Genomic DNA, 13,036 nt, shown 5'->3' with positions numbered 1-13,036 from the left:
TTTTTTTTTTTTTTTTTTTTTGTTATTGATAACTATCAAAACATTATATATATCACAACAATAAAAAAAAATTGTCATTCTAGACCAATACTAGTTGAATATGTTAGCATCATCACAATCAACTAATAATTAACCACATCCAAGGAGGAAAAAAAAAACAGTAAAGATAACTAAAAGAAGAATATATGACGTGAGATCCTACTTGTAATAGAATTCGAAGTTTAATATATATCATTCGAAGACCCTATCCAACTCGAATATGGAAGTGGCTTTGATAATTAAATCAATGGGTTGGTTATTACGGATTAGCTAAAAGACTTCTAATTGTATTAGAATTCGTATGTACTAATAGTGTGTATATAAATAGCCCTTAATTACAATGACTTAAGGCAGTTTACAATACGTTGGTTTTATAAAGAACCTAATCACACTATGAAATCTCCGAACGAGTCAAACCCTCTTCTACAGCCTCCGCCGTCACCATCTCATTCGTCGTTTTCGTCATTACCGGATGATATAGTTTGGAGTATCTTGGCTCGCATACCAATATCGTACCATGGAGAAGTCTCTCTTGTCTCTAAGAGCTTCCGCTCGCTTATCCTCTCCAAGGAGCTCGACATGGAGCGGTTACACCTTGGAACCCGATAAGAATGTCTTTATATCTGCCTACAATCGAAAACCTATCATTGTTCTCACAGATGGTTCAGTCTCTGGATAAATCCTGATGGTCATCAGACCTTAGCCCATTGCATAGACCAAGACAAGTCTACCGGAAATTTGTTGGTACCAATGCCCTCTAACTATTCTCCTCGCTTACCAGTACTCTACCACACTATTGGTTCGGAAATATACGAAATCCGCGGACAAAACACGACCGACATGTGGGTATATAAGAAGCTGGCTGGCAGATGGTGTAAGGCCCCTAGCATGATGGTTCCTCGTAGGAATGCTCTCAAGTTTGCCTACGAAGGGAAGATATATGTGATAGGAGGGTGTGAACCAGCTGAATCTCTGTATTGGGGTGAGGCTTTCGACCCAGAGACTCAAACTTGGGAACCTTTACCGGATCCGGGCGTTGAGCTCCGGTTCTCTTCACTTAAAAAGATCGAAGCGGATCCAGGAAAACTTTACGTGAAGACGAGTAAGAAGAACTTTGTTTATCTTATACAAGAAAGGAGGTGGGATGTTACTAAGATAAACTTAGGGGATAGTACGTGTGACATTGAGAATATACGGTACACTTATAGTAACAAGAAATGCTGGTGGTATGACCCAAAGTGTGAACAGTGGAGAATGGTCAAAGGTTTAAGTGAACTTGATCGGCATTTTAAATCTGATATTACTGAAATAAGTAATTTTGGTGGGAAACTCGTAATGTTTTGGGTTGGTCCAGCGGTGTATCCACTTTGTAAAACGCCGGATATTTGGTGTGCTGTGATTATGCTTGAAAAGCGCCAGGACGGTGAAATTTGGGGTCACATTGAATGGGAAGACGTTGTGCTTAGAGTCCCTTGGTCCCATACAGTCTTGCGTTGTTTGCGGTCGTTGCAATGATCAACAATTTGCTTTTGGTTTTACCTTTTTCCATCTTTTTTTTTTTTACTAGGAGTTGATCCGAATTTGTTACCATTTTCCATCTTCTATGATATGTTTTTTTTGCTTTCTAAATTTTTCTCTAATTCAATATCATTGGATCTTTCTTTTATGATATTTTATTTACATTCCTAATAGCTTACTTACCCTTTGAAGCAAATTAATCTTGTTAACCTTTGTATTTCGCTGTTTTTTTTTAATCATTATATGCTATTACCCCTGAGCTCGAGTCATTGTGACATTAATATCAGAATTCAAAATAAAAAAATGGTGGACTTTAGACATTTTAGAGGTCAGTGGCATAACGCATATATATATAATAGTAAAAAAACAAAGTGGGTTTTAGCGGCCTACGTGATACCCAATTCACACCATGAATAACCCATCCAAGGTTTTTTTTATCATTATATCCAGATAACATGAATGATTGTTGTGTCAAGAGTTACCTCTATTTAATGTCTGATGCAAATTCACAAATCACAACAAACCTAGAAATATGTCAGAGAGAGAGACATATATGAGAACAAAGCTTCTCTATTTGATTTATATAAACATCAAACACTCAATCATATGAAACTAAAAGCAAAGCCTTAAAGTTTTTCTTTATTTTTGTTTTTCCACACCGCCTAATTAAAAAAAGCGATCCAGTGATTTTTCTCAGGTTATTTTCTAATGACATAAAGATAGTTAAAAAAAAATCATATGGACCCAATTAAAGCCTTTAATAAGGTTTACGTTCTGACACGGTCCACGTTGGCCCAAAGATGAAGTAACGCATACGTCACGAACTTAAATACCTCAGCTTAGAACGAAATCATTATAAAGGCAATATTTCAAATCTTGAACAAACAATACCGCAAACCATAGAGCAAGTACAAACCGATCAAAAACCCTAATCGGCAAAATCCTTTCTTCTTTCTTCTTCTTAATTGTTTTCCGGTAAAATTCTTCGGCTGAAGAATAATAATGGAAACTAAAAGTCATCAACATCCCTCGCCAACTCCTCCACATAATCCCGTCGAATCGTTGTACTTAGGAAGCTTTGTCACTCTGATTTCAAACCACGATCTACGTTACGAAGGCATTCTCTATCATCTCAATCTTCAAGATTCGACTTTAGGTCTCCAAAACGGTACTGATTTCGATTCCAACACCTCCATGATTTGTTTCTTTTCTTGTAGTGCAATCTTTAGATAACATATAGGGTTTTTCGTTGGTTGAATATTTTGTGCAGTGATATGTTATGGCCCAGAGGGAAGGAACAAAAAGGAGTTTCAAAATTATCCCTCTAACAAAGTTTACGATTACATTCTTTTCAGCGGAGCTGACATTAAGGTTAGTTTACATTGTGTTTATTTAATTTGTGAGGCATAAACACCATTAGAGTTAGAGATATAATAATTCATGTATTTGATCTCCAGGAAATTATAGTTAAGCCTCCTCCGAGCTTTACGGGTTGTGGTTATTGTTTAGCAAGAGAAACTGCATGTAGTAAATGTTGCCATGCTACAAAACCACCACTCCCTATGATTGTCTCATCGAACAATCGAAACGGTGCTAAGATACATCAGAAACTTCCGTTGATATCTAGTGAAAACATCATGAAACCGCAAGCTATGATGATAGATTCTAATGCTGTCTCAGTTATGGGATCAGTCAATGATGGAGTTCGCATTGCTTCTCAACCACAGTTTCCCGGTTCATCAAACTTCTATAACCCTTATGTTTACCAGTCTATGTCTATGCCTTATAACGTACTTAATCAAGCTCCAATGAACGCTGCGACATCGCCGTATTTGCCTCATCACTCATCTGCCTTCGAGCTGACGTTTGCTGCAACTGATGATCAAAGCTTTTTCACCACGTTTCCGCCTGCTCCACAGGTAATCTCATAGATACTCTCTTTATTTTTATGATGTTTGTTTTGTATCCCTTATGCACCACCATGCCATAACTATCTCACTTGTCTTTTGGTTGTAGAACTATAAAGGAATTAAGTTTGATACTAGGAACTTCAAACAGTACAACATATGGGGTCCGACTCCTCACAGAAACAAGAAAGAAGATATTTCAAGCCTAGGTGATATTATATCTCTAGCTTTGTTTAACAGAGATCCCTTTGATGTCAAATGTTCAAGTTCTTAACTATTAACTAATTTTGTATTCCAACATCTGTTATTGTTTTTTATTTTGCAGCCTGCTTATAATATTGACGATCCTTCTTACATGATTTCGCGCAATCCGTTTGAGCCTATTGCGAGACCTGTGAAGCATACCGAGGTTTGTTTGACACCTTTTTACCTTAGGTATCCACTGAAAGATTTAAGTAAATTCCAAGCTACGAGAAAGAGGGAGCATCTCTCTCCCTCTCAATAAGAAGATGATGTTCTTTTATTCACAATTTTAGTAAATTCATTACTGTATTTTTTTTTTTCTATTTTTCCATATTATGTTTTTTTCTTTTCGATCATGTTGAATTTTTTACTTAAATCTCAATAGTTCAACTATGGTTGACTAGGTATTGGTCCTGGGTGGGGGCATCTCTCACACGTGTGAAGTCTTCCTTTCATTATTTTATGTGTTGTAACTTGTAAGTTATATCTTAGATTAGTCAGAGACCAGAGTTATGTAGCCCACTAGTTGTGCTTGTGGGGTTATAACTGGGAACGAATCTTCCTAATCGTCAGTCATAAGTTGAGATAAAGAAGGAAATACCATATATGATGTATAATTATTATACACAAGTTGTCACGACACTCTTTAATTGGTATCCTTTGTGACCTTAAGTGGTTGATGGGTGCTATGTCCATTGAACATTCCCAATATAAGTGCGTAACCAATTAATAATTAATAATTACTATATACAACTTTGTAAATAATAACAAATCCTTTGTTTCTCCTTTTGCTTTACATCATTTATTTTATTTATATTCTGCTTATATTAGTGGACGACGCTTCTTCCACCAAGTACACGACAGTTTCTGACTTGTTTGTTTGGTACTCATCATGTTTTTGTTCTTCTTCTATTGATCTTTTTTGTTCTTGGTTTGGGTCTTTGATTAAGACTTTCACAAGTTGTTGTTTCTTTACTTTGATCCTAGTGGCTGATATGGTCAAGGCTCCAAGTCCAAGGATGGCTAAGCAGCCTGAAGCTGCAAAGACACCGTCTTTGACCAGGTAACAATCTCCCTCGAGCCATCCTTCTCTGTAAGCTTGACCTCGGCTCATGCTTATTGCAGTACTCAGAATCAAAACCACTACCACAAAATTGGACCTGACACATAGTAAGAAAGATAAGAGAAATAAGAACTCAGAGATCCTTTCTTTCTTATATCTTGAATATTACATCACATATAAAACTCTCGACCTTAAAATCGAACCGAACTGAACCAAACATAATGATTTAGTTGAAACAATACCGAAGTTTATAAGGCTACTGGTTTTTTATTTTCAAAATCCAAACAAAGAAACAAATTTGAAACCAATTTTAGTGTCACCTAACCCAAACAGTCTAAATTTTACTTTTTATTCATACAACACAAGTAAAATATTAATGAACTCATAATATATTTAAGTTATTATTGAACTAAAGCCGAACTAGTCCAAAACACAACTTAAACAACCAAACCGGAATTGTAGCGAACCAAACCAATATACAAATGGTTTTATTTGGTTTTAGTTTATATCAAACCAGAAAAACCAAACCGAATTACTCACTCATACTTACAAGTTCAGTACGAGGATATTTGTGTAGGTGTTTCGGGGATTCTTGGTTAGATTAGATGAGAACCAAAACGAACAAAAGAAGAGAGTAAAATATCATACCAGGAAAGGAGCAAAAGAACGGTGGGTAAACTAAGATCGGTAATCTTGTAATCATCTTCTCTTTTAGTTCTTGTCCGGTGATTTCGGAAGACAGCTATGCTTCCAACGATCTGAGCAAGACAAAAGCAAAGAATAGCAGCTGATCCGAGCCCAAATGCTTGGCTTTCTGGTATATAGCAGTTCCTCTCTTTGTCCCATCGAATATCTTCTTTCTATATATACACAATTGGAATATTTCAGAAAACTTGTTTCGATTTTGTCGATTAAGAAACACACAAAAAAAAAAGTTAGTTTATGTCGTACCTTCGTTCTCTTGAACTCGGCGGCGAAACATGTGATGAAGGTAACAAGACCAAGAGAGAACACGACTGAGTAGAGATAAAGGTTGTGCATAGTTTCTAATGTTTTTTTTTGCCTTAATGGAATAAATCAATCGGACGCACTTTACATATATGTATAAAATTCTACAACATTAATGCTATACTTTAAATTGTTTGAGTCAATTTCTCAGGAGTTTTTCCATTTATATTTATTTTATTTTATAGGCTTGAGGAAACTTCTTATTGAGGAAGGAAAAGAGGAGAATATTCTTGATTGTATCAAATGATATTTTTCCAAACCATTTTAAAGAAAATAGATTATGGCGTATAATACAAGTTCAACAGAAATCTTTAAGTTTTGGATATGTGGAGCAAATTCTTGATGAATATGGAAATAAAAGAGGGGAGAATATTACTATAATATTAAATTATATATATTCCAAAACCATTCTAAGGAAACAGATATGATTTGCGTTTACTAAAGGCGAGGTCAATGTGTGAGTGTGACCTTTATAAAAAGAACAAAAGCATAATAATGGCATGGTCTATATGACTTGAGTATAGATTAAGCCTTCCCTAGTTAAAGAGTCGAAACTTTTTCTATATTTTATTGTTTTGTTTTGTTTGATTTGTATTTCATATCATCTATTGCCCTACTAGTGTAGGAAGTATTATCCATTTTTCTCATCTCTGTTTTCTTATTGATAAATTTTGCTATTGTATACTAATTTTTTGTGTAAAAGAATTTGATTTTATCGCTAATTGGTACTTGTGAAAGAAATTTTATTTCATTTTTAAACATAAAACTATGTTCTATTTAAAACAGATGAGACCATATATATTACTTCCTCTTAAGAACATCAACAACGTTAAGTCCAATACAATAAGCAATAGACTGAACGGTGACCATCGGGTTAACCCCTAAAGCCGTCGGAAAAACACTTGTGTCCGCTACGAATAAGCCTTCCACCTCCCAAGTCTCTCCTGTTGGCCTCACTGCGGATTCCTCTGGCCTAATTCCCATCCTACAACTTCCCATTTGGTGAGCTGAACATAACTGCCCTGACAAATCCTTCAACGGCTTTGAACTCTCTTCTCTCACAAACCGTTCAATCTCTACGGCACTCGCTGTTCTAAGGTTCAAACTCTTACCTTCTAAATTATGTGTCCCAATCTCCTCAGCTCCGGATGCGGCCAGAATCTTCAAGACTCTCTCAAGACCCTTCTTTAGACTCTCTTCGTCTTCATCGTTTAAGTTGTAGTCAATGCAGCTCGTGGAATTGACTGTTCCGGTTCCTTTGTCTCTCAAAAGCGCAAAAATGTGTGCGGTTCTTGAGAATTTGAGCATTCGGGTTTTGAAATCATTGCTTGATGTCCAAGGAGTGATCCCTGAAAACATTCCTGGATGTAGAGCAGGTGTCTGGATCACCGTTTCGCCATATGAACTCTGCGTTTCTGAATTGATTACGCTAGACATCACGGTCATTATTCCTCCCTCGTAGCTCATCTTCTTCTTCTCCGGCCATCTATCTTCCTCTGGAAACCATCCCCAAGCCATAACAACAGGATGTAGGCAAAGGTTTCTCCCAATGTTACCATTCGTCAAACCGCTGCGTTTCAACAGATGCGGCGTTCTAAGTGCACCGCAAGCCACTACCGTCGCTCTAGACTCCACCACGTATATCTCTTCTCCAAACGCAAACGAAACTCCACTAGCCTTCTTCTTCTTCTTCCCCTGTTCACAGTCGTACAAGACTTCCATCACTTCACAACCAGGAAGGATCAAACCATTACCAGATTCAACTAAATCTACAAGCCAAGTCTCTGAAGTCCCCTGCTTTTGACCTTTCTTGCATCCCAAGCAACAAAACCCACAGTAATGATCGGATGGAGCATTCCTCGGAATATTCTTCACCGGTAACCCTAATTCTTCACAACCCTTTCTCAATATTTCATTATTAAACCCTTCTTCTACAAACTCGCATTGAACACCCATTCTCTTACATACAACATCCATTGCCTCTCGATATGAATCACTTCCGAACATTTCGAGTTTGGACTTTTCTGCCCATTCATTCATCACATGTTCTGGTGTCTTGATAGAGGCGGACCAATTGATTGTAGAACCACCTCCGACCGTGGACCCTGCGAGAACCACTACGTTCATATCAGACGTCGCTAACAACCCACCGGACAAGTACATCTCCTCCATAGCCTGCCCTTCAAGTAAAGAAAGTGTGCTTCTTGCATAGTAATTTCCTGACTCCACCACCAACACTTTGTGACCCGCGTTGGCTAATACTCCGGCTACCACTCCTCCACCGGATCCGGACCCAACCACCACAGCATCACATCGGATTGTCATCACCCGGTTAGAGAGAGATGATCCTTTTGGATTCTTTTTTGGAGTTGAAACTGTGAACCCACGATCGGTTAACTTCTTTGTAACGACTTCTCTAGGGCTTTTGAGATCGACGATCCCATTGTAAAGTGGTCCAAAGATCTCCTCAGGTTTCTTCTTCTTCTCATTTAGTTCTTCTTGAAGATCACTATTATCTAAGTTGGGTCCATTGTAACCAATTGCTTTCCAAGACAAGTTCCTTCCTTTTCCATCGACCTGAAAGTTATTAAATCACTAGAAATTTAATTCGTTTTAGAAGTTATATGGTATATCAGTTGTCAGCAGTTGACAAGTTCCTCCCGGATACATCGTGTAATGAGTCTCTTTGAAGAATACTTTTTAACAGGTCCACCACACGTAAATAATTGGGTTGGGCCATATAGACCTCGTTACCATATATGGTCACATAGACATTTTGCATTTTGGCTCAAAATTTAAGAATCACTCATGTCCAGGTCATTACCAACTCACACATGTCCTTGACTTCATGGTTAAATTCTTCTATGTAAAATTTTGCTTTATAATATTCGCATACTATGTGAAGTGAATAAGATGTAAATCTGAAATATCTTGATAAGTTTAATTAGTTAGTAGAGTAAGATTAAACTTGATATTGAAAAATATAGTGTGTAAAAAACATAAAACTTAAAGAAACATTAGGAGTACATATATAGTACTAAGAAATAAGAAATTGTAATGAGTAACAAAGATTTAAGTTTAATTTACCTGAGTGAAGAAGACAAGGGCAGAGATAAGTTTGATGCACCTAAAGAACATTCTAAGGAGTGAGAAATAGCTTGCAGACCAATTGAGCAAAACATCTTCTCTCTGTTTTGCCGGCAGCCGGCAGAATATCCGGAAGTAAGGAAACTCGCCGGTGAAACTTCTCCGACCGCACAAGATGAAACTTCCGATCCAAGTGGAGAGAAACCACAATGCAACTCTTAGTATCCACTTCTTCGGGTGGTCAAGTCTCTCACTCATTAACTTTGCCACCTATATTATTGTGAATTTATGATCTAATTAAATAAAAACGGTTAAATAATAATGATGAAAATTATATGAATCAGAAAGAAATATTTAACAGTTTTCATACAAAGATTTAGCATAAAAATATTTTTATATTGCTATTGTATTTGTTTGAAACAATTGGACCCTAAATATTTTTGCTCCTTAGGGGGAGGTATTGGTTTAGGATTTAGAAAGAATTTTAATGACTTTAAAAGTTAGGTAAAATATGTTGTTATTCAATCAAGACTTTTAAAAACTCTTTAAAAATTTGGTGTTATTGGTTGTGGATTTGTAAAAAGTTATCTAAAATCTTGATAAATCTAGTGTTATTGGATTAAGAGTTTTATAAAGTCATTAAAAGTTTTATGTTATTCAAGTAAAACAAAAGAATCTTGGATTGTTAATGAATTCAAATTTTATGTTATTGGTTTAGGATTTTATATCATTTCCTTCATAACAAAAGTCATGAAAACTCTTTCATCAAATAGAAAGATTTTACAAGATTAGAAAAAACAAATCATCAAGATTTTAAAAAACTTCCTAAACAATCTCTTAGAATCTTTCATTTTTAACTTTCAATTTTCTATGATTCTAACAATCAGCAAGAACATAAAGTCATTAAAATTCTTTCTAAATCCTAAATCAATAACATAAAATTTGAATTCATTAACAATCCAAGATTCTTTTGTTTTACTTATTTTATGGATCGCCCACAAAACTATATGGTCAAACCAGTCTCGCTAATTCGAGTGGATATGTTGATGGCAGTCTCTGAATCGACTACTATCTAATCAGGTTTAAGGAATTTATACACTGAACAGATTCATTAATCATTATTAACTGATATGATGGAGATTTTTTATTTATCACCACCGCCTAGGTTAACTGAAAGTTTTATAATTGTAATGTGAATTCTCTGATTTTTTTAATAGTGCATTATCAGTTAATAATAAATAAAAAATCTTCACATTGACTCAAGTCAAGACCAATAATTAATAAGTATTAACATCGTAGTAGACTGACTAGTAAACAAGATAAGTATCAATCTATTTTGACTTTCTTACTTGTCAATGTAATTATGACACGAAAAGGAATATTTGAATTGGTCATCGGAGTAATATTAATACCCTATATCTAATTATCATACATATATGGAACGAATAAATGGTTGCAAAAAGTAGACGAATTAACCAAAAAAAAAAAAATGGAATTTAATTGTGAGATATATTTGGCATCATTGGCAAGCGTGATGACGGAATTTAGGTGTACTCGAAATATCTCGGACCTATATTTTCACTGAGAGTACTGATTTTTTGTTGTCATCTAAAGTACTGATTCTTCTTTTAGCGACAAAAGTACTGATTGACACATGCATGCAATATGCAACTATAATTACGGAATTACCCACACAGATTCAATATATAAATCTCTAGTTGCTAAACACTTCATGTAATCCAATTATTATATATAGTTTAACCAGTAAAAACTGTTGTTTAACGTTGTCGAAACCTGGAAATGAATCACTTTTGAGAAAGAAAAAAAAGGTTTAACGTTTGTAAACACCTACAAATTTAATTTTAAAAACATTGATCGAGAAAGATTACAAACAAAAACAACCAAAACTTATGTGCATAAAAAGTTGAGGAAGCATATGTGTCTTATATATGATATGTTCATGAGTTCATGCATGTGTATATATTTGGGATCTATCATCTATGTAGATATCTTCTATATATATATGGCCATGCATGTATGTAAATAGCACTTACGCGGTCTGGAGTTCCGGTCTGAGAAGCGGAGGCGGAGAAATACTCAGCGACGGAATCATCATCCACGTGTCCTACTCCGGAGCCGTCGATGGAGGGTATCAAGGTATCGCAGATCGCCACTAGAGATTCCATCTCACGCTGCGTCAGTGATGAGTTTGCACAAAACGGCTTCGTTTGATCATTTCTCTGCCGGAGGCTTCCAATTTCTACGTATAATTTGGCCTCTGACATTGGATCTTTCTGAAGACAGCTTTTGTTTTGGTTCTCCATTTATTCAATATTTTACCTTTAAGTTTGTGTCTAGTACTGAAGTATATATATATGTCGTGTCGTGTTTATTTATATAGAGACCAAGGGGTTTAATTACAAACATACTTGCGTATAAATATATTATGTGTACGTATGTATGTATATCAAATGATACATGAACCATATCAAATAGGTTGGTACCAGCAGGAAAATTCCGATATATACCAGGCAAGAACAGAACACAGGTTTGCTGCCAATTATGTTTTCACAATATATTAAATATTTCTTTTTGTGAGTTTCTTTTTATAGAAAGCATGGATATCATTCTTAAAATAACACTAATTACGACTAATCTTTCTTAGTCAAGCCTTTTATTTTTGTTAAACTAGTCAAACTTTCTGAAATATTAATAATAAGGACATATTATCTTACGTTTATATTTAAATTTAAATTTTGATATTTATAGATATATGTACACTATTACTAAAATCTTATTTGTCATTCGTAGTCGTATGTATCCTAAAATCCACAAACAAAAATAAAAGAAATCATAGGATGGTATTAACTCAGATGGAGTGTAATTTACTCTTTCTAAAATCAGTATATTTACCTCTGACTTTTTCATACGAGTTGTTATAGAAGTATTAAATTCTTTAATACATATCCACTTTACTTGTAATAAATAATCAAGAACAGAATCACGACGACTAGTAGTTCCTACTACGTAAAGATTTGTGTTTCAAGTGATTACTAAGTGCTCATGACATGATTTATATCATCGGCTACAAAATATGGATCACAACATGTGATATATATAGAAAGATAATATATAGTTCGGTGAGTCTACGAATAACAAAACGTTTCTGTTTCATTTTGGTTTGGGTCTTTTTTCAAACGTTTCTGTTACATTCACTTGTAAAAACGTTTTTGTTTCTATCACACTCACATATCTTTGTTCTAATTTTTTTATATGATAAAAGCTGATTATCATACTAAAAATTAAAATTATTAACTAGTAAATAAGTGAATGTCTGATTCACCCATGTGCGAATGACTCAAGATATCAAAAGGAATGATAAAAACATAGTAGTGTTGAATGATTAATATCAATTTCATCAATGTTCACTAATATGATAGAATCAATTAGAAAGTGCAGAGATCATAAAAGGGCCCAACCACTGAGTGATCAAGGTACCAAACTGGACCCTTTTGAGACAAAAACAAAAGAATTGAATGTAGAAGACAGTACAGTTAACAATACCTGTCCTCCATAATATCATCATTCATTATAAGTTTATCATCATTCATTATAAGTTTCTCATTTCCTCCCCCAGATTTAGAGGTTTATCTTACCCTTTTTAATGTAAATTATAGTTGCATTGATATCATCGAATCGATTGTCCAATGCAAGTTGCTGACTGGTAGATGGAATTTAATAAAATTTATGATCTCCTATTTTTGAACGTGCTTAATGTTTTCTTTCAGAAGTGTGCACTCTTGTACATTCACAGTGACAGAGACACCATACTTTCCGTTAATTGTTGCGTAGAAGTTTCGAAAAAAAAAAAAGAGTTTCTTTCCGATTGGGTATTTATTCATCTTGATCAACTGGTTCCGAGTTCTTAAGAGATAATAACTATATGAGTAGTTTGGAGTTGGAGGACGATATACTTATGGGTGCGGGTAGGGTTGTTGGAAACTCTTATTCATAATTTCATACCCAATTAGAAATGTATTGTTAAGTTTTTTATTATGCAGTTTGGTTTATGATTGGTTAAACTTTTTAAAAGTAAATATTTTTTAATATACGATGTTTTATCTCAAACATCATATATTTTGAAGGGAGGGAGTATATAATAAAGACTTCA

At 34.9% G+C, this 13,036-nt stretch overlaps 3 protein-coding genes, 1 long non-coding RNA gene and 1 pseudogene across 5 annotated transcripts; 3 read left to right on the top strand and 2 right to left on the bottom strand.

Moving 5' to 3' along the window:
- The first annotated feature begins 447 nt into the window (after window positions 1-447).
- On the top strand, window positions 448-1,554 carry LOC109124960 (F-box/kelch-repeat protein At4g19330 pseudogene; annotated as a pseudogene).
- A 968-nt stretch (window positions 1,555-2,522) lies between these two features.
- LOC104720238 (uncharacterized) lies at window positions 2,523-4,253 on the top strand. The gene is made up of 6 exons (XM_087468532.1): window positions 2,523-2,725; window positions 2,828-2,928; window positions 3,015-3,476; window positions 3,574-3,717; window positions 3,790-3,873; window positions 4,200-4,253. The coding sequence occupies exons 1-6, from the start codon at window positions 2,560-2,562 to the stop codon at window positions 4,251-4,253; spliced, it is 1,011 nt and encodes a 336-aa protein (XP_087324658.1). The 5' UTR covers window positions 2,523-2,559.
- A 165-nt stretch (window positions 4,254-4,418) lies between these two features.
- Window positions 4,419-6,134, bottom strand: LOC104718388 (protein MODIFYING WALL LIGNIN-2). The gene is made up of 3 exons (XM_010436127.3): window positions 5,722-6,134; window positions 5,419-5,630; window positions 4,419-4,867 (listed from the first exon to the last, which is right to left on the bottom strand). The coding sequence occupies exons 1-3, from the start codon at window positions 5,809-5,811 to the stop codon at window positions 4,519-4,521; spliced, it is 651 nt and encodes a 216-aa protein (XP_010434429.1). The 5' UTR covers window positions 5,812-6,134; the 3' UTR covers window positions 4,419-4,518.
- On the top strand, window positions 4,486-5,921 carry LOC104718387 (uncharacterized). Of its 2 annotated transcripts, XR_756379.3 has the most exons (3): window positions 4,486-4,590; window positions 4,695-4,770; window positions 5,348-5,921. It is a non-coding gene; the product is annotated as an uncharacterized LOC104718387 (long non-coding RNA). The 2 variants fall into 2 exon arrangements; XR_015569311.1 differs by lacking the exon at window positions 4,486-4,590 and having other exon boundaries at window positions 4,635-4,770.
- Window positions 6,135-6,507: 373 nt separating the features above from the next.
- Window positions 6,508-11,364, bottom strand: LOC104718386 (long-chain-alcohol oxidase FAO4A). The gene is made up of 3 exons (XM_087469524.1): window positions 10,920-11,364; window positions 8,866-9,135; window positions 6,508-8,355 (listed from the first exon to the last, which is right to left on the bottom strand). The coding sequence occupies exons 1-3, from the start codon at window positions 11,187-11,189 to the stop codon at window positions 6,580-6,582; spliced, it is 2,316 nt and encodes a 771-aa protein (XP_087325650.1). The 5' UTR covers window positions 11,190-11,364; the 3' UTR covers window positions 6,508-6,579.
- Between the last annotated feature and the right edge of the window lie 1,672 nt (window positions 11,365-13,036).

Source organism: Camelina sativa, chromosome 10 (assembly GCF_030686135.1).
Source record: "Camelina sativa cultivar CO46 ecotype springtype chromosome 10, ASM3068613v1".
NCBI classification, from domain to species: Eukaryota; Viridiplantae; Streptophyta; class Magnoliopsida; order Brassicales; family Brassicaceae; genus Camelina; species Camelina sativa.
This window is presented reverse-complemented; position numbering and strand designations above follow the sequence as displayed.